Source organism: Drosophila eugracilis, unplaced genomic scaffold, assembly GCF_018153835.1.
Source record: "Drosophila eugracilis isolate 14026-0451.02 unplaced genomic scaffold, ASM1815383v1 contig_575, whole genome shotgun sequence".
Classification (NCBI taxonomy): Eukaryota; Metazoa; Arthropoda; class Insecta; order Diptera; family Drosophilidae; genus Drosophila; species Drosophila eugracilis.
In genome coordinates, this window is record NW_024573454.1 from 918,889 (window position 1) to 937,941 (window position 19,053).

The following is a 19,053-nucleotide window of genomic DNA, read 5'->3' on the forward strand; positions in this document are numbered from 1 at the left end:
CATAGTATCATAATATCTAATGTTTAAGGGCCCAACAATTTTTAGAAAATATTTTAAATTTTATTTTACTCTCAGGAAAGTAAACAAGTCCTACCGGGGACGTCGTTCCTGCCCCATTGTGGTGCATGGAAGTGCCGGAGCCGGACGAACGGGTGCCTACATCCTGTTGGACTTGGTGCTCGAACGTATGAACAAGGGTGCGCGTGAGATCGACATTGCCGCTACACTGGAGCACCTGCGTGACCAACGGGCAGGTGTGGTGGCCACGCGGCAACAGTTCGAGTTCGTGCTGATGGCCGTGGCCGAAGAGGTGCACGCCATCCTAAAGGCTCTGCCGGCCAACACTTCCGGCGAGAAAAGAGAACTGGACAAGGATCCAGTAGTGGGAAGTGGTGGCAATAGCAACTCCAGCAGCACCACCAAGGAACCACTGAAGGAGGACAAGGCGCAGGAGGCAGCCGAAGAGGAAGCGCCCACCAGCAGTTCCAAGGCAGCGGCAGCAGCCAAGAAGGACAAGGAGGAGAAGCAGGCGAAGGATCAGTCCAAGGATCAACCCAAAGTCGCCGAGCAGAGAACGCCAGCCAAGCCAGCGAAGCAGGCGAAGAAGTAAGCCAATCCGATCCAGCATCGGGTTGAAGGTTAAGCCTCAGGTTAATGATTGTTGCAGCGTTTCGGGGGTCTTTTCTGTTTGTTATAGTTAGAAATTGACTTAAGTTCGATTTTGATTTGGCGTGAGCTCTTGGAAGGTTCGAAAAAGGCTTCACGAGATTGTCAGTAGACGGATTTATTACCTTTAGTTAACTACACCGCATCGAGGAGCACAAGGATCGCTGCGATGTGGATCCCTTCGGACGTGCAACGCTGCCCCGGTCTGCACCAGCCCGTGAGACCCGGGGTGCGTCCATGCGAGGAGATGCCATTTCGGTGATATTGTGTGGTGCAAGCAACTATAGAAACGCACGATATATATAGCATATTTGAGTGTTAAAGGATATACAAATGAGAAATATTTACATACATACCTTATACTTATATACATGTCTAGCTGTTAAGCATTGGATTCAATTATGAGGCATTTTACTTAATCGTTTAATCGTTTAATCGTACATTTATCGATATCGATGTTGGCATTAAACTTAAACTCTAATCGATGTGCTTGATAAACCAGCAAAAGCAGCAAACGAACGACAACAATCGCTGAACGGTATACATATGCCAAGCCAGTCAGAACAGCAAACAGAATCACTGGAACAACACACACTAAATACAAGAATCACAAAACTAAACTAAACTAAACTAAACTAACTAACACTAGAACACTGAACCCACAACAAGATACATATGACAAGAGACAGACATACATATATACAAGAAAAGGAAGATTGCAAAATTTGTACCTAACAAGAATTCTATTTACAACATGAAAGGGAAAGTTTAGTGAGGATACAACCTATTGATGTGTATGACAATTAATTATACAAGGATATAATCACATTTAAAAAATATATTTGTATACAACATATATATTATTCATATACAATATGGTGAATGTCATTATCTATCTAGCCAACATATACACTTACTTGATCTTCGAAGCAAATCGAGTAATGTTTTACCAGACCATATGTATGTGTGCGAAATCAAGAAATTGTTCAGTTTTCAATCGCTCCTAAACGTAAGCTACACTTTTACCCTTTCGCAGTTGATTATATCATATATATTATTATTATATTATATATACATGTATCGACTTTGATATTTTCCTTAAGATCCAATTATGTCAGAGGAATAGCACCGAAGCTCCAGTTTCTGCTGGCCAGTCTGTTTCTTGGCCTTAAATTCATGAACCCATGATCTACTTCATCAAAACTGAGGCAGCTATAGGTCGAGGGGCAGAGGGGGTTACTGGGAGAGGTTGCAGCCTCGGTGCTGTTAGGAGTATGTGCCACAACAAACTGTAGATTATTACGGAGAAGCAAAAATACATGAAAAAAATCCGCAAAAAAAAATTATAAATTTAATTAGTATAAGATTAATAAGGACGCAGCCTTATTATGCTGGAAAGAACATCTCCAGGCACTTTCATTCTATCAATGGTTTAACAAAAAAAAAAAAAAAAAAAAAAAAACGACCCAGAACGAATCAGGACATGCTAAGAAAACTATCCAATCAAAATATATTAATATAGTCACACGGTACAATGCCGTCGAGAGACCGCATGACACACTATACTAAGACACCCCAAGGAGCCACAACAAAGATACAGTGACTAGCGATTCGCATTAACCGAACATATAGCTACCGATTTGAGGCATACGATGAGAAAAAATATGAAAAATCAACAAAAATATGAAAATAGAAACGAAATAAGAACAGATTGAAGAGGAATTAAGTGCAAGTGCTGCAAATTAGCAAAGAAATATTCAAAAAAATTATCAATTAAATAATAATAGCATACTACTTAACAGTTTTACGTAGCAGTTGAACTTAAACATAATGAAAATGAGTTATCGTAGTTCGAAATATTTCAAGACGACAAAGATAAGATACATTTCAGCTAAATTTAAGCAAAAAAAAAACCAAAAGAAAACGAAACAATTTATTATCTCGACGCAAACCTATGATTTGTTAACATTTCCTTTGTTTTAAAAGTAACAAAAACACAACTGACACTACACAACAAATATAAAAGCAAAAATGAGAAAACAATATTACAATAACTGTGGCAAGTCCGACCAACAACTTGGGGCTTGCGAAAAACTATATGATGAAAAATTATTAAAAGTGGTAGAAAAAAAAAAGAATAAAGAAATATGAATAGTTAAAAGATTAATTGTTTTAGAGAAAAATATTTAGTAGTGAGTTTTTCGATTGATTTTCGAGTACTTGATGCAACGTTTTTTCAAAGTTAATTAAAGAAGAAAATGAAAAATACATACAAATACAACTACGACAATTTCAATTCAAATGTTCTTCGACGAAACAAAGTTAAATAAGTGTACTAACAAGCAACGTAAATGTATCGTATTATATATAGTCAATCGCATATAAAGGCAATTATTGATGTATATTTCGACATAACCATATATACATAAAGATGTTAATGATTAAACGAGGAAGAAACAACAACCATGCGTAGAGAACTTGAAAGGAACTTACATATAATATATAATAATCATAATTATAATTATAATGCATAAATGTCTAACGGACTTGTCCATTTTTCAACAATATAAACCATTTAAATGTACCCCGTATGGGAAAGGGTATCCAAGCATTTCATCATTTCCCCCAGTCTATTTTCATTGATGGTGTAACATAGATATACAAAAAACAAAAACAAAATCAACTAAAGCGAAATCTTAATTATTTTTATTTATAAGGAGAAAAAAAAGGGAGGCAGAAAAAGAATAAATCTAAATCGCGGACAGAAACAAAACGACACATGGAGTCTAAATTGGTTTCTGGTCATCACCTGACCATTAACTTTCCAAGGGGCAGATCAAGTTGTTACCAAAACAGGATCAGAGAAGAGCAGATGAAGTGGACTACCAACCATAGACCGACCGACTGACGCCACGAACCCAGAACGAGGCATACAAAATGGTTTGAGTTCCTAAAGAAACATAACCCGACCACCAACAATAGGACGGACATTGGACCCTTGACCCAAGAACTGGCTGTATATACGCACATCTAACTCCGGACTAGCAGCTAATCCTGACTATAACTAATACTGACAACCAACTGGAACTGACCGACCGGACGGAACTTAGTCTTAGGCCTACACAATGAGATTCAACTCGTACAACGGGATAGATAAGTATGATCGCAGTGCGGCAGCTTTAAGATCTGTTCCCTCAAAGCTAAAGGTCAAGTGATTGGTATTCAGGTAACCATTTTTGGACTCTTGACAGGACGATACACTGAAAAAGAAACTTATCAAAGAGGCAACCAAACTTACAATCTCAAAGTTCTAAGTTTTTTGTTTTAAAGAAAGATTGAGTTTGGTGACCACGGATGATAATATACAAATACAAATAAATACAAAAAACAAAACACAAAATACAAAATACAGGCATCAAAAAGAAAGTGGGAAATATTTGAATCATTGATCAAGTTCAATGGATTATCGAGTAAGAAAAATAAGCAAAAATAAATACAAATAATACGAGCAGGCTTTCATACATTTTTGGAAAAGCAAAATAAATTAACTGATTAAGTGAGGCATTTAGGGGTTAAGCGAAACATTTAACAATATCGATGTGTATACAATATGCTACATAAAGAAGAAAATATCTATTTCGCCACTTGGCAAAGATTTGTGTTACTAAAGTAAAAACGATGACGAAACTCTAAAAAAAATTAAACGAGAAAAGCAACCCAAAAAAAAGGTAAAAACCAGCAAAAAATTATGCTGGCTGAGGCCATTAATATCTAAATGTACTAAAACTGATAAAATGCGACAAGTTAAACGATTATTATTGAACATTGAGTCAAGCTGATAAAAACTAATAAATATTATACACCGAACACTTACACTCGAAGAAAAGAAACATGGAGCATACCTATTAAAGGTTTTTTGTGCAAAACTTATTAACCTATGCAATTTAAGTGTTTTAAACATACATATTACATAACATTACATGCTACAATTATTTATGAGAATTATATAGCAACATGTATACCTACATAAATATATACAAATATATATATATATACACATATATATGAATGTTATTAATCAACTTGAATTTATGGAGAACAAAGAGGATATGCATACCTATATCTAAATGTATCGCGCCATTGTGTAATATGCGCTACAAAAATACAAGTTAAAAAAAAAGAAACCACAAATCACATATTATATTCTGCTGCATGTGTAAATTATATAAATGTATAAATTAAACAAAAACAAAACAAAAATGCGAACAATTTTCGATGATAAACAGCAAGCAGAAAAGCAGATTATGGAGATGACGATGTAGAACCGGTAATAATTACGATTACTATTATAATACAGATCAAAATATAATAAAGAGACCCTTAAAACAACTGAGCCTACCCAACAATATAAACCGATAAAACCATTAGCCAAAACTAAGCCAATGCCGAGCGTAGTAAATATTAACGAAAAAGGTTTTTTTTTTAGTTACCACCACCACAACCACAATGATTCCCGTTACCCAGTGTTTACTGTGCGTGTCTAAGATAGAACTAAATAGCAAGTATAGCATAATCTGTCAATAGAAACCCAACTTGTTTCAGGCAAGTTGGCTCTAAGCATCACTGTAACGAAACACCAATCACAACAACAAAACAGTCGTCAAAGGTACTGTAACTAACAATAATCTGTAGAGTTGCTTATCGAAAATAATATAGAAATATACATATTTATATATATATCTATAACCATAGAACACTTAGAGTACTTAGCACACTTGCACGCTTTCACATTCAGTCCTTCTTATAAACACGCATGATTTCGATTCTCTAACTTATTTCCTAACACTTATTTAGTTTGAGATTTTTCAAATAGTTGCATGGCTACCATCTTTTCAAAAGAGTAAAACAGAATTATGATACTTCCCCCTCCCCTTACAAAACGATACACTGAAGCGGTACTAGTATGCCTGAATACAACAGAAGATATAAAAATCGAATAAGATAACTTCTTAATTCAGACTTTCAGCAAAAAGGGTTGTTTATAGATTATAGTTAAATTTAATGCAAACTAGTCAAATCACCCAAAGCTTCCAAGCAGGGTTAAGGTCTTAAGCCCAGTGCACTCAAAAGCTTCATTTAGTTTTCTGCTAAATTGTTCCATTGGCGTTTGAAAATCAAAAAATCACTTGGTAAGCATTTTCCACAAACAAAAACAGAAAATGAAAATCAAAACAAGAAGTAAGTAAATGCACTGGGAGAAAGCTTTTGATTATTGCAATTTTTAATCAATTAACCACAATTTAATCACAACAAACACATTGATTGTTACACTTACACTGTTCAAAAAATTCGTTACACATACAAACTTGTGCATCGACCCCAGAGAACAAATTAATAAATATATTAAGAAATATATATTAAATTGTGCTAAAAGGTTTTTTCACAAACTATGCACTCAGAAAATAAACGCGAAATTGTTGTCCCTTTAAAGGACTTAAAGGATTAAATTACAAATTCAGTGTCTATGGAAATAATCACAAAGAGTTATATCAAATATTAACCCCTTTTAATCCTAAGTGCAGGAGGTTTTTTCCAAACAATTCATGGCACTGGAAAAAATATTCGTTTCGTCTCACTAGAGACTTTGAAAAAGAACAAAAAAACAAAATTGGTATTATAACGACACACTTTTTCGATCTCACTAGAGACATACAGTATACACAAAGTTGAAACCACAAGAATAGAGTACAAGCGAGTTTTCCAGACAGTTTTTGCCCTTCACGATCCGAGGGAAAGTTCACTTCAAACGTTATTTTCGTCTCATCAAAGAGACTTGGCTTCTAAGCTAATATTAAATATCCAAATAAATAATCGCAAATTAATTACACTTAATATGTGCAATATTATATACATACCCAAAATGTTTATTCTATGTGTGTTTAAAGCATTAAAAAATCGTAAAAAAAAATTAGAAAGAGGAAAACTCAAAACCATGCTAGTTTTATTTATGTGTGGTAAATAAAAAAAAAAAAAACAAAAAAAAATAATTAGGGCTGTTAGAAAACAGAAGCTACCCTAAAAAAACGACCGACAGCCCCGACCTAGACTAACACTGCCCCAAAAGTAGACAATCATTAGAAGCACGATTTTCCTATATATATATTTACTAATTTTTTTTTAGCTTAAATTCCACCCCTTTTTTTCGCGATTTTCCCTTTGCAGTTGCGACCCAGACCGCCGAGTCCCACCCAGAACAATGGCCAGCGAATAGAATATATAGGTGTATAATCGGGTCACAGCCAATTTTATACGCCGGCAACCAAGAGCAGCGACGCGACGCCTCAAAAAAAAAAAAAAAAAGTGAATAAAAGGTGGTTTGGTGGTGCGTGTGTTGTGTGTGTGTACTGTTCGGTGTGTGTGCCATGCTAGCTCTTCTGCTGAGTTTTCGATTTCATTCACTTTTTTGGCACACCACATCATCGCCGGCTGTCGACGTTTCTGTTCGCCTGGTAGAAATGTCGGAACATTTCTTTGAAATGCCGCAATGAAAGGCGAAAAAAAGCCGCCGCCGCCGCTGCCGCAGCCGTGCCAGCGCTTTGATGATTTTCCGCTTGTGCCGCCAGTACTACCACTTCGGTACCACCACTGCCACTTCCACTTCCTTCGCTCTGATGATGATGTTTGCCGGTGTTTGGCCATGGCGGGCATATCAATTTAGGGGAGTGGCATGCGTGACGCTTAAGCGAACGAGATTATAGACTCCCATCCCCTGCCGATCCCGATCTCAACTTCTCGATCCCGATCCCTATCCCTCTACCGATCCACTTTCCCCCTCCTGGTTTTTGTTGTTGTTGCTTCGATGGATGGCTGGCTGACTGGCTGGCTGGCTTGGTCAAAGGCGGCGTTTCCTTTGTTGTCGCTCAGCCCAATGCAATTGGGCGTTCCCTAACAGTAACAGGAGCAGGAGCCGGCGCAGGAGCAGGAGCCGGGGTTGGAGTTGGGGTCACCACAGCGGCACAAGCTGTATGCCGCAACCACAGGGCAGGGGAATCGCTTGCTGGCTGGCTATTTGGCTTGCAGCCGTTGGTTTTTTTAATGAAAACAACAATCTAAGAGCCATTACGTGGACCGCCCTGTCTTGGCCTCGGGGTAATGTGCAATCTTAACCCATTTTCCCATTGATGGCAAAGAGTATGGGAATTTCTGAATTTATTTGTTTACTTTTGAATATTGTTTTTGTATATGTGGGCTAATCTATTTTTAGGGCTATAAATCAGAGAATTTCTGGGACTTCTTAATTATTTAAAAAAATATTTTATCCTAATAACAGTTGTAAATATCCTGTAAATAAATTATTTTTTTAAACTGATCTTCATAGTTTATAGTCATTTTTAGTTTCCCTCTTTAAAACAGTCTTAAAACGCGTTTTTCACCCATTGTCTGCCAATGGGTTAAAGCCATTTCGTATTGGACATTTATCACTGGCAGACTTTTACAGCAACCAATGGCTTCGAACAGAAAACTATTGGAAAGGCAAGATAAGTCTTTATCCGGATACCAATTCAGTGGTAACATAACAGAATTATTTTAAAAATGTTAATGAATTACATTTTTATATTCCCATTTTTAACTTTTAATAATAAAAAAACACCTTAAAATAACTTAAGTATAAAATCTATTTTTGTCCAATGATGCCCATTATCAAGCGGACACATTAGCGCCCTTTGTGTAATTTGAAAACTACTCACAATATGTATGCCATATCTACATGGCCTTACCTTCAGCATCTACATTTATATTACAAGAGTTCCTCTTTACAAGTGTACTTCCCTATGTCATTCTACAAAGTAATATTTCAAAGAGTGCGGCGAATTTGAACTTTACATTTACTTTACATAGTTTAACAGATACAGCAGCTTTAGCGGCGAATTGAAAGGTTAAGTGTGGAAAACAGAAAGGTGATTAAAGTTTTTATAAATATATCAAGAAAATGATTGAATAAAAAAGAATGTATTGACAATATGTGATTAATAAAAGATTGAGTGACTTGGTTGGCTGCTAGTTAGCCAAAAAAGTAGAAATAAGAAATAGATGACTCTCAAGGGTTTGAATTTGAAAATATAGATGGCGCTAACTTATTGAGGAATGACTACGAAAAATAAGTAAAGCCTAAGGCTAAAATATTGGTTATTTAAACTTTAAAGTCACAAATAACCAAATTTATCAAGATTAATTTTTAGAAATTAAAAAAATAAATAATTTTTTAAAATTAAAAATTTGAAAATTCTTCGAGACACATTTATTTTAGGTTTTATCGGTAAAACTGATTTTACTTAATATTTTATAATTCAAGGGGTTAATTGATCGATCTAGCCAGCAACTTTCTAAAAATTTTCTGCTTAAAAATTCTTATTTCAGTTTCCAGTGATTCGTTACAAATTAACTTTCTTAGTCTAAATTTAAATAATTTCCGTTTAAAATATTATCCGAAAAATAATGTAAAATGGAACCCGGGGACCCTGAGTTCAACACGTGTGTGAAAAGAAAAATTAAATTAATTCTCAAAATTGAATAAATTACGCGAATTATGTAACAGGCGAACAGGAATCGCCGGCGAGCAGCAGCTGAAAAGCAGGAGCAGAAACGGTGGCAGCTGGGAAAACCGCTTAGGAGCATTCGCATTCACATTCTCTGCCACTCTCACTCTGCTACAAGCACACACACACATACTCGCCCCGGGAAATGCTTTTCCCCCAAAAAGTCAAAATGTATTAAGTACGTAAGAAAGAAGAAGCAGCAGCAGCAGCCGGCATATTCGAGAAAAGCGGAAAGGAAAGGCGGAGTAAGAGAGGGAGAGACGGAGAGCTAACAAGCGGGTCATAAAACATTTTCACATTTTCCACCGCCGCGAATGGCGAGGGGTGGATTCTTAAGGGGGTTGTCACACTATCGGAAAATGACAAGAGGAACGGCGAGAGTCAGAGGGAGATAGCGAGATGTGTGGAGAATCATCAAAGGTTTGCCGCAGCGGCTTTTCCGCCTTTGTGGCAAATCCTCAAAGGAATTTTCCGATATTTGTATCAGGCGAACAGCAGCCAGCAGCAGGAAAACTTGACCAAAGAAAAACCAGACACACACTCAATCCCGCCATCGAATTTTCCAACGTTTTCGTTTGCGTTTTTCTTTCGTTTTTTTTTTCGCTCGACCAGAGAAAATTCGCTTTTCATATATGTCTGCTGCTGACAAACACACAGAGACAAACACATATCGAGGGGAAGCTGCTGGCTGACGTCGATCCGTTGTGGCGAGCGATTTATGTGAGCTTTTCCTCACATTTTCCGCCAAGTGCTTTTCCCCCAGTGTCACCAAAGAGATTGTTAATGCTTTTTCAGTTGGCCATAAACCAATAGGCGGCGTTTTACGAGCTGGCAAAGAAACTAAAAAAAACCCTCTCCTTCAAAGCGCTACCAAATTTGGCCGACCATTAAAAATCTCATTATTGTGGCTAACAAAAAAGGCCTGACATAAACACGCGCATAAACATAAAATTTGATGAAATGAAAAAACGCGGGCCCTCGCATAAATTTAGCGAATCAATGAAAACGATTATCGGACTTTGTAATGATGGATTCAGATTCGAATTGAAAGAGTTGGCTGGGTGGAGATGGAGATGAGGATGCAGGAAGTGGGTGATGAGTTTGCAGTATCGGATGAGGGTCTATGAGGGCCAAGGGGATAGGGATTGCCAACTTTGCAATGGGATGAAGTGCGAAAAATTACTAAAAATCCGATAAATTTGAAGATCATATAGACCAGCCAAGTGTTTAGTTCACACATTTTATACAAAGAACTTTTATTTAAAACATTTTATCGTCAAAATCTTAAAAATTGTACTTAATCTTAACTGTTTCAAGTTTTCGAAAAATCCAAATATTTGGCTATCAAGAAGTTTTATACAAAGAACACAAACAGTAAAATTTTTCTTTCCAAATTCCATTATAGGGTACAAAAAACTTCGTTACAACCTTGAAAGCAGTCAAATCTCATTTCTTTTGCCGCTTTAAAACTGAGTTAATGCCAATATCACCAGCTGGTCCATAACGTAACCCCGGCAAACTATATTTGGCACACTCACTCGTGTCTGGATGTGAAGTGTGAACGGGGATCTACATATGGACTATCATCATCATTCAGCTCGCTGAACCATTTGGCGCGTGCTCAAACACAGAGAGTTGGAAAAATAAAAAACATTTGGCTAAATTTTTGCATTGTTTAGTCTGCGATGTACGAGTGTTTTTCCCCTCTCTCTCTTTTTGGCTTTTTAAACAAATGTTGCAATCGATGTTTGTTTTTGGTTTGCCCTCCAGCTGGTGGGAGATGAGCACAGTTTGTTTTTCTTTCAGACTTTGCAGACTGCGAGGCGGCAAAAATGTCTGGATAGAAGGGGCAAGAGACTGCCTATGATTAGCCCTGAAATGCATAGGAAAAATTCCATGGGGTATATTAATAATAAAACCTAAAAACAGAAAATCAAACAAGACTTGGTTCTTCTCTACCCCTTTTCCCCTTTTACTTCTTTAAATTGCAATACTTCTTATTCTTTTCCCACAGAAAACATTTCCATAAAGAACTGTTAATAACATTAACTTGCTCTCTAAATAAACTTCCCACAAATTGGCACTTGTTTTAAGCATCCCCGCGAAATTCAATAAATATCAATAAAAATATTTACAGAGCAGGGCGAGATCATCAAAAGCAGTCGAGCCGCCTCAGAAGACTTCTGCGTTCAAGAGTCCAGCTCCAGCGGAGTGAGAACTGCCCGAGGGCATTAACGGTAATCATATTAACTAAGCGAGCGAAAAGTTTAATTGAAATGCCCAAAAAAGACGGGCTAAGGGTGGGGTGGAAACGGAAGGCAAACTGGTTGCGGATGCGCTGAGATGATTAAAAAATATGCCAACTGCTCGACGACAATGTGAAACGCCAAAAAGAATTTTGCTTAATGACAACAGCAACCGCAAGTACGACAGAAACAACAGCAATAACAATGAGTACACTGAGAAAAAGTTTAAAGTATTTTAAAAATATTATTTATAAAGAAAAATTCAAAATTTTTAATCAGTTTTATCTCCTTTGAGTTAGGATATTATTTAAGTTATAAGAATACTTTCAACCCACTAAATGAATAATGATTTATAACGATGACTTCCCGTTTCTTTCACTGCACAAAACCAGTAACAATGCTGGCAATTAACCGTCATGAATGGCAGGAAGTTTTGGGAACTGCAACAGCAAGAGCACCAACAGCAGCGACCTTGCAATGTCGCAACGATGACGAGCCAAGAAGTTGGTTGTCTGTTAAGTTTGCCGCCATTTGTCTGCTGTTGGTAACTTGGCAACTTGCAACAACTAACTGTTAACTGGGCCTAGACCTGGGCTTGGCCGCCCCCAACTGCATTCCAACATGCCATGCGAAAGTCAAAACTAACTGCATGTTGCATGCCACTCCAAGACAAAACCACCATAAAATAATGGCTAATCATAATGCAATTTTTAGTCGGGCTAACTGGAATTAGCATAACAGTTCATGCAGATTTAGTTAATATGTTTAACACTAATTGGGACACACTTTAAGGCTAATGTCGAAGGGAAAAATGTTAGCAAACGAGGCTGGAATGGTTAATATTTTGTAGCTATTACTTAGGCTTAGTAACTTACATTAACCATGTGCATTTTAGAGCTCATGAAAAATTTATATATCTTAGAAGTTATTCTCTCAGATATTTATTATATTTAATCTAAACAGTTTTCGCATAAGAAATGTAATTTGAAGTTATATATCAAAGAGATTCGTGGGAACTTCACCAGCTTAAACTATGCAATCCCTACTAACAGATGTTAGTCCAGATGCTAGGAAACCTAAACTGAAGTATATTTTTCGCATATGTTGGCAATTTAATTATTTGAATAAATCAATTTGCGCAGGCGCATCGTCTCGTATCAAATGGGAAGGCAAACAATACTATATATAGGAACAGTTGCGTGGAATGGTGATCTGTGATGCAACCCTCGTATCCTGACAGGGAGAACGCCCCCTAAGCAACTGGTAGAGATCCTTTCCCACCTCCTTTTCAAAAGGATAATAACAGTTGGTCAGCCACACATACTATATTCGATATGACAGGGAACCCGAGCGATTGTATCTAGCCTTCTAATGAATTACGGCACACTTTTCAATTAGTTGCATGTTTAGACAATCATTTTTGATGATTCTCGAGAACTCATGGAGATGTACAAGGATAGGATAGGATATACGAACCGTCAGCTGTTGAGTTCTGAAGAGTGTTTGAAAAGAGTCTGCGCAGGGTGTTAACTACAATGAAGCCACCCTGTGGTGGTGTTTAATTGTTTGGAATTTTGTAGAGATCAGGTTTGGAAGTTGAAAAGAGGGAACAGGAAAGGCTAAGCTGTTGGAATAAATAATAGGAAATTTTATAACAAGTTCAGCGAGATATAGATTGACTAGTTTTGCTCCAAAATAGTATACAGAAATTAAGTAAAATGCTGATTGTAACTTAAATTTATAATCTAAAAGTGCTGAAAGAGTTGATAAATCACATAAACCATGTTTAGAAACCAACACTGAGCCCCTTCACCTATTAAAGAAAATTATTTGTGCCCACCTTTTTCGAATATTCAATGAGTTTTTAAATAGCATGCACACTCTCAGTTAATCATAGAATGTAAATAAATTGGCGCCGCACTTTGTCTATGTGTCAAGGCGATCGGAATAACATCTAAGAGTTGGACCAGCAATTGGCCAACTCGTTTGCCTACGCACAGCCACTCAATCCAGATTAGAATTGCCAATGCAATTGCCATTTCAATGATTAGGAGGGAGAAAAAAAATACAGAAATTATATATAAATCTGCAGCTGCCACCGTTTTTGTCGCACTTTTTCCGCTAAACTTGTCATTGTGGAAAGAGTTTTGGTTTGTGTTTTTTGTATAATATTTAATTGCAGCCTCTGGGGGGGACGAGAATGATGCTGGCACTCAAGTGCACACTTCCTGTCATTTACATTAACAAAGTATTTTTTCTGCTAGTTTTTATTTATTTTCACAACGCACTCAATGGGTTCTCAAAAGCATGCCCCATTGTTCGATTCGTAACGGGGCCTCTGAATCGGAACGGGGTTGGATGGAGTCTGGATCCGGCGATTGAGTCCCATTCGGGGTTCCTGCAAGTGCACTGAAAGAAATTTCAATCCTAAAGATTTTGAACTAAACATAAATTTGGTTAAAAATGAATATGGATTAATCTTATTATTATTATTAATATTTTTAAATATTTTTTTGATTTTTTTTTCTTACCTTAAGTTTTTGGCTACAATTTCTTGCCGTGTCAGCGGTTACGTCTGCGCGTGACGCACGTGGTTCATCAGTGCGTAGGGGTTGGGACCTCGATTGGGGTTGTTTTTAACCCGCAGCATTTCCAGTTCATTTGCCTTGCCTGCATTGTGCCCCTCGCTTGCGCCTGCCACACGCATTCTTGACCCAAAATTCAAGACACAAAAAAATAAAGCCAGTTGCAGCTGCACCAGCAACTCCTTGGCCAAAGATCAAGGCAGCCAGCAACCAGAGGTGGCGTGTCAAATGGCCAACCAGCTGTTGCCATCCCACAAAATCAAAACCGGTTGGCCAAGCAAATATTGGAAATGGAAAATGGGAAACTCATCTAAGAGCCATTGTCCTTTGGTCGACATATGTGCAGCTTCACAGTTGACTTCGAAGCAATTAGCAGGACTCGCACCCTAGTACCCTAGCACCCTCACTCACTTTCCACTTTTCAACCATGCAAATGAGCTGAGTGAATGTTGATTACTGATCAACCCACAACCAAGCCTTGTTTTCCTATGGGTCACCACCGAAATGGCAGCTGGTTTTTAGGATCTAAATTATTTTTAAATTTTTTGGGGTTCCTTTTTGTGGGTTATATTTGTCAACAATTTGTTTGTCGGTTTTGTACTTTTTAAGAGGGGAGTTACAAAAGTGTCTTTTTTTATAGAAGAAACTTGTATAAAACCCAAATCATCAAGCATTATCCAAAATAAGCTAAAATATCGAAAGATTGTTCACCAAAAACGTGTCAATTCCTTGCCTATCTTCCCTCATATCACACAATGTTTCTCGATTGCGTGATTAATTGCCATGTTTTGCGGCTATTATTGTGAGTCCTGCTGTTGCCATTTGTCTGGTTTTCTGTGGCAATGCCATAAAGGATGCAGCTTTCCCTGGGCAAGGCCAATCCCAAAATAATTGCCAACTGATGGTGTCTGCGGCTATCCACCAACAGCTGCCACAATCACGCAGTCTGTCGACTTGCAACCAACGAAGAAAGCAAATATTAAAAACCACTTAAAACGACGCGTGGCGAGCAATTAAAGTAAACACCAAGTATCGTTAAATCCTTTTAGCACTATGCCCTATAATTGCAATATGAGATGCCACTCGAGACTTCCTGCCACAATATCCTTTACTACAACAGCTACCCCTTGCCCCTTGTTGTTTGACCTAACTGGGTGTTGCCATGGCAAATCCCTTGAGTTCTCTGTCTGCGCATGCGCGACGGAAAGTGGCAGCTGTGAACTGTGAGCCATGGATGGAATGACCCCCAGGTCGGCAACTTTGTAATCCTGCGGAAGTTGATTTTATCACGTGTGTCCATTAGTTACCTTTTGGTTAGTTAGTTTACCTGAAGACCAGTCCGCTGGGTTCAAAGTTCAGCATCAAACAGAAAGGAAACTGAAATGAAAAGGGTTTTATTGGCTTAGTTTTGAATTTTATACAAATAAACCCTTTTCAAGCAGCTGCTTTTGGTACATTTGAAAATGACAAAGAAAAGAGCAACACCTTTTGATTAAAATGCAATTTGGCTAAATTTTCTTTCGGAAACTGTCAACTGGCTTCATTTTCCATGACATTAAGTCATAAGACTAAAAAATCTTTCCAAATTAATCAACCTATCAAGTGAGAAGGAATGCTTTCCATTCACTTGAAAAAGCTGAATGATCTTGGAGTGACTGGAGGCAAAATATCTCAAAGTGCAGTGCTCCCTCGATAGTCGATGACAGAGTTCCCATCAATTGGCATGTCTTACGAGTTGAGTGTAACCCCGGAGGTTAGACCAAAAATGCCAACGGTCATTAATCTAATTTTTTCTATTTATGGCAAACGATTGATGGGCTTAGACCGTCGACTGCCGACGACTTGACAATTGGCGTCTAATTATGCAATGGCATCCCGGCCAGGAATGGGAACTTGGGCCACTCTGGCAGCTGGAATTAATTGGTCTGCCAACCGGAGGGCCACAGATAAGATCCGCTCCCGGAGACCTTTTTGGAAATGATGATGAGCACAGTCGGCACTGCTGGAGAACTCAGAATTAATGGGCCAAGTCAAGAGGCGACAGTTTTGTCAAGAAAATCAAATTACACTTCAGTCGGTTTTGTTTCTATTTAAATCTTTGAAATGGAGCAACCGATTAATAAAATGCGTTACTACCTCAAGGATGAGGTGGTCTCGCACAACAAGAAGGACGACTGCTGGGTGATTATACACACGAATATCTTTGATCTCACACCTATGCTGAGGGATCGCTATGACCACTGGAATCGCGTGGGTGAACGTGGTGTAATCCTTAAACTTCTTTTTAGTTTGATAACCCCTGCAGACTCTTGACTATTTGGTAGCCCATGCTGGCAAGGATCTAACACATTTCTTTCATGAAAATGGAGAGCCGCGCACGGAGATCTCTCCCAGCACGGGGCGACCTCGGGTCCTCTTTCCGCCCATTTTGGAGGTGGCCATCTCGGAGTTCTCTAAAACACCGGGTGCTATGTGGAGTCAGGATCCCTTCTACCACATTGGCAGGGTCACAAAGCGTCCTCGTCTTATCCGGATTATTAATGCCCTAACTGCCCGGACTCAGTACATGACCGTTTGCAATGAGGACAGCATCTACGACATCCAGCAGAAGTACAAACAGCGATATAACCACCACGCCGGCAGCTATGAGTGGAGAAAGTTCTCGAATGGCGTAGGTATATATGACAGTATATATATAATATAAGGAGGACTATCAGGAATTAGGTTCATAATGTTATAACCCCACCAGGGAAAAGCCTGCAGCGTCCTAGATCTGAATGGCACCCTGGACGAGAATGGCCTGACGGATGATGAGGACAGCACTGTGGAGCTGCCACCGCCCTCCATTTGGCTCTACTACACGGATGACATAACCATTGCTTGATTCTGTTTATGATTAATTGCTATTGGAAATTTGTTGTGCTCAAGTAAAGCTCATTTCAAGCTAGAGTGGAGTTGGTAGTTGTTCGGGTAGTTTACAGGCGTTTTAGGCAAATTTCAACAAATGTCATGGTCCACAGAAGGTAGTAATAACTCAAAAAATGTGCAGCCGACTTGCCCAGGGTCAGGGTACCTATATATATATATATACCAACTATAAATACGAAATGCGCCTTATTGCTCCTGATCGCGGCTCTAATTTATGCGGGCCGGTGGAGCTGTGAACTCGTGTATGACGATCAGGGTGTCTGTTTCTGTTTCAGTTTTTTGAGTGCCTTGGAGTGGTACAGCGCCTGCAGCTGCCCAGTTGGCACGCGTTGCTTTCCGAGGGGGAGTGATCACTGAACTGTGAACTTTGGGTGTTTTTCAGCGAGCCTTTCGCGGCAGCAAGTTATGGTGCCTGGTTCTTGGTTCTTGGAAGTTGAGTGACGCCCACTTTACTTGGATCTCCACAAAACTGGGGGCTTCGCTGGATGGCGTTGTGTTATCTTAAGCGCATAAATAATTAATTTCAGACTCATTTTGCTTAATAATTTTTTTTTTTAGTTGTTTAATTGCAAACCTGTTTGCGCTGACTTGGCTTTATGGCGGGTATGGGCTTTGGCTTGGGGCCAGGCCGGACCATAAATGGTCTGTGGCTGTGTTTTTAATTTACATTGCGACAAAAGAGGCTAAGAATCTGGCACTTGAACAATGTTGTGAAATATTTTAGTTGCCAAGAGTATGTGGGATTTCTGACAAGCCAAGGGGTTTGGCAGCAGAAGGTCGTCAATATGGGATCTACAAAAAAACAGTCTAATTAACCTTCGGGAGAGGCAAATAACAAGTGACTTAGAGGAAATGATTCTAAGCAAGTTAAAGCCATTAAAACTAGTTCTCTTTGGTGTTTCCCTAACAGAATGAAATACTATAAGAAGCCACCAAAAGATTGTCCATGTATATCTTAATCTTATATCCAGACAATCTAAGGACCTTCTTAGCCATATGAAAAAAGGCAACCATAGACAAACCCAAATTAAGTCTGCCAAATCGATTTTGATAGAGGTAAGAACGTCTGAGCCTCGGCATGCAGAATCTTGTGAAATTCTCCTACCTGTTATGCTCTGAAATCTGTGCCTGGCACCACCACTTCCATTGGATGACTCACCCAAGTCTGTGAACACGTTTACGCCTGTCAGGGCCTGGGAAAAAAGGAGCAATATCGAACATTGGGAACCTGCCACCGCTGATGGTGGGTGCAAAAGGGAGAGGGTTGCCAATGCGTAGAACTCTTCAAATCCATTGCACTGCTGCCGGGCTCTATGGAATTGCGTTGATCGTTTGGCCAAAACCTGTTTTGGCATTCAACATCTCTGGTCTCTGGTCTCTGGGTCTCCCCCCCAAACGACCGAGTTCGTTGCCTAAGTCTTTTGTTTGAAGCGCCACAGAGTTCATTGCCTGGTTAGGTAAACAAAATGCATTCGTGTTTTAAGCTATATTTGTGGCTACGCCAGGTGATAGGCCGGGCATTATGAGTGTGCACTGAGTTGCTAATTAACGGGGGAGAAGCTCAAATTGCAAATTTCCATAAAGCTGGAATGCATCACAAATTCGCGAAAGAAGATGAGTTTATAATTTATAGAACATTTTTGTAACGGGAAGAGTTTTTAATAAAAGTTCTCCAGATAAATTGATATAAGAGTATTTCTTGCATCGAAAACTTGCAGTTTGGAAAAAGTTAAACAGCAACAGATGCCCCTCTTTTGAATGACATTGTTTGGAATTTTATCTAATGGAGCCAGTGACGTCTTACCAGAACCATTACAACAATTGCCCTGTTCACGCGACATTCCTTTGTAACCCACCGGATCCATCATGAACTATCGAAATCACCCACAGGTAGTAGTATAACATGTAACCCACTTCACTGTGGGCTTTGGCATCTCATTCCCACCTATTCACCTGGTCTGGGTAAATCGAAATTCCATGCCGGTCGCATTCTTTCCCATCTCCCAAAGACAGGCGGAAGTCGAGGCTCTG

General features: G+C 38.7%; 2 protein-coding genes across 5 annotated transcripts in view; both read left to right on the forward strand.

Moving 5' to 3' along the window:
- LOC108102557 overlaps positions 1–6,656 on the forward strand; it is a 44,714-nt gene extending 38,058 nt beyond the window's left edge. For both annotated transcript variants that reach the window (XM_017207628.2, XM_017207627.2), the window contains one exon: positions 76–6,656. In XM_017207628.2, coding sequence (XP_017063117.2) covers positions 76–610 — 535 coding nt within the window. In that variant the 3' untranslated portion in view covers positions 611–6,656. The remainder of the gene's footprint in view (positions 1–75) is intronic.
- A 9,487-nt stretch (positions 6,657–16,143) lies between these two features.
- On the forward strand, positions 16,144–17,041 carry LOC108102649 (cytochrome b5 domain-containing protein 1). Of its 3 annotated transcripts, none has more exons than XM_017207778.2 (3): positions 16,144–16,344; positions 16,400–16,769; positions 16,844–17,041. In XM_017207778.2, the coding sequence occupies exons 1-3, from the start codon at positions 16,198–16,200 to the stop codon at positions 16,903–16,905; spliced, it is 579 nt and encodes a 192-aa protein (XP_017063267.1). In that variant the 5' UTR covers positions 16,144–16,197; the 3' UTR covers positions 16,906–17,041. The 3 variants fall into 3 exon arrangements, with proteins under 3 accessions (XP_017063267.1, XP_017063266.1, XP_017063268.1); XM_017207777.2 differs by having other exon boundaries at positions 16,400–16,765; XM_017207779.2 differs by having other exon boundaries at positions 16,400–16,765; positions 16,812–16,914.
- Positions 17,042–19,053: the final 2,012 nt, after the last annotated feature.

Bases quoted from the DNA above. Each gene is read 5' to 3' on its own strand.
- LOC108102649 (XM_017207777.2), top strand. From the start codon at position 16,198: ATGGAGCAACCGATTAATAAAATGCGTTACTACCTCAAGGATGAGGTG. The intron at 16,345-16,399 runs GTGGGTGAACGT...TAACCCCTGCAG, and splicing joins GCTATGACCACTGGAATCGC to ACTCTTGACTATTTGGTAGC. The intron at 16,766-16,843 runs GTAGGTATATAT...TAACCCCACCAG, and splicing joins GGAGAAAGTTCTCGAATGGC to GGAAAAGCCTGCAGCGTCCT.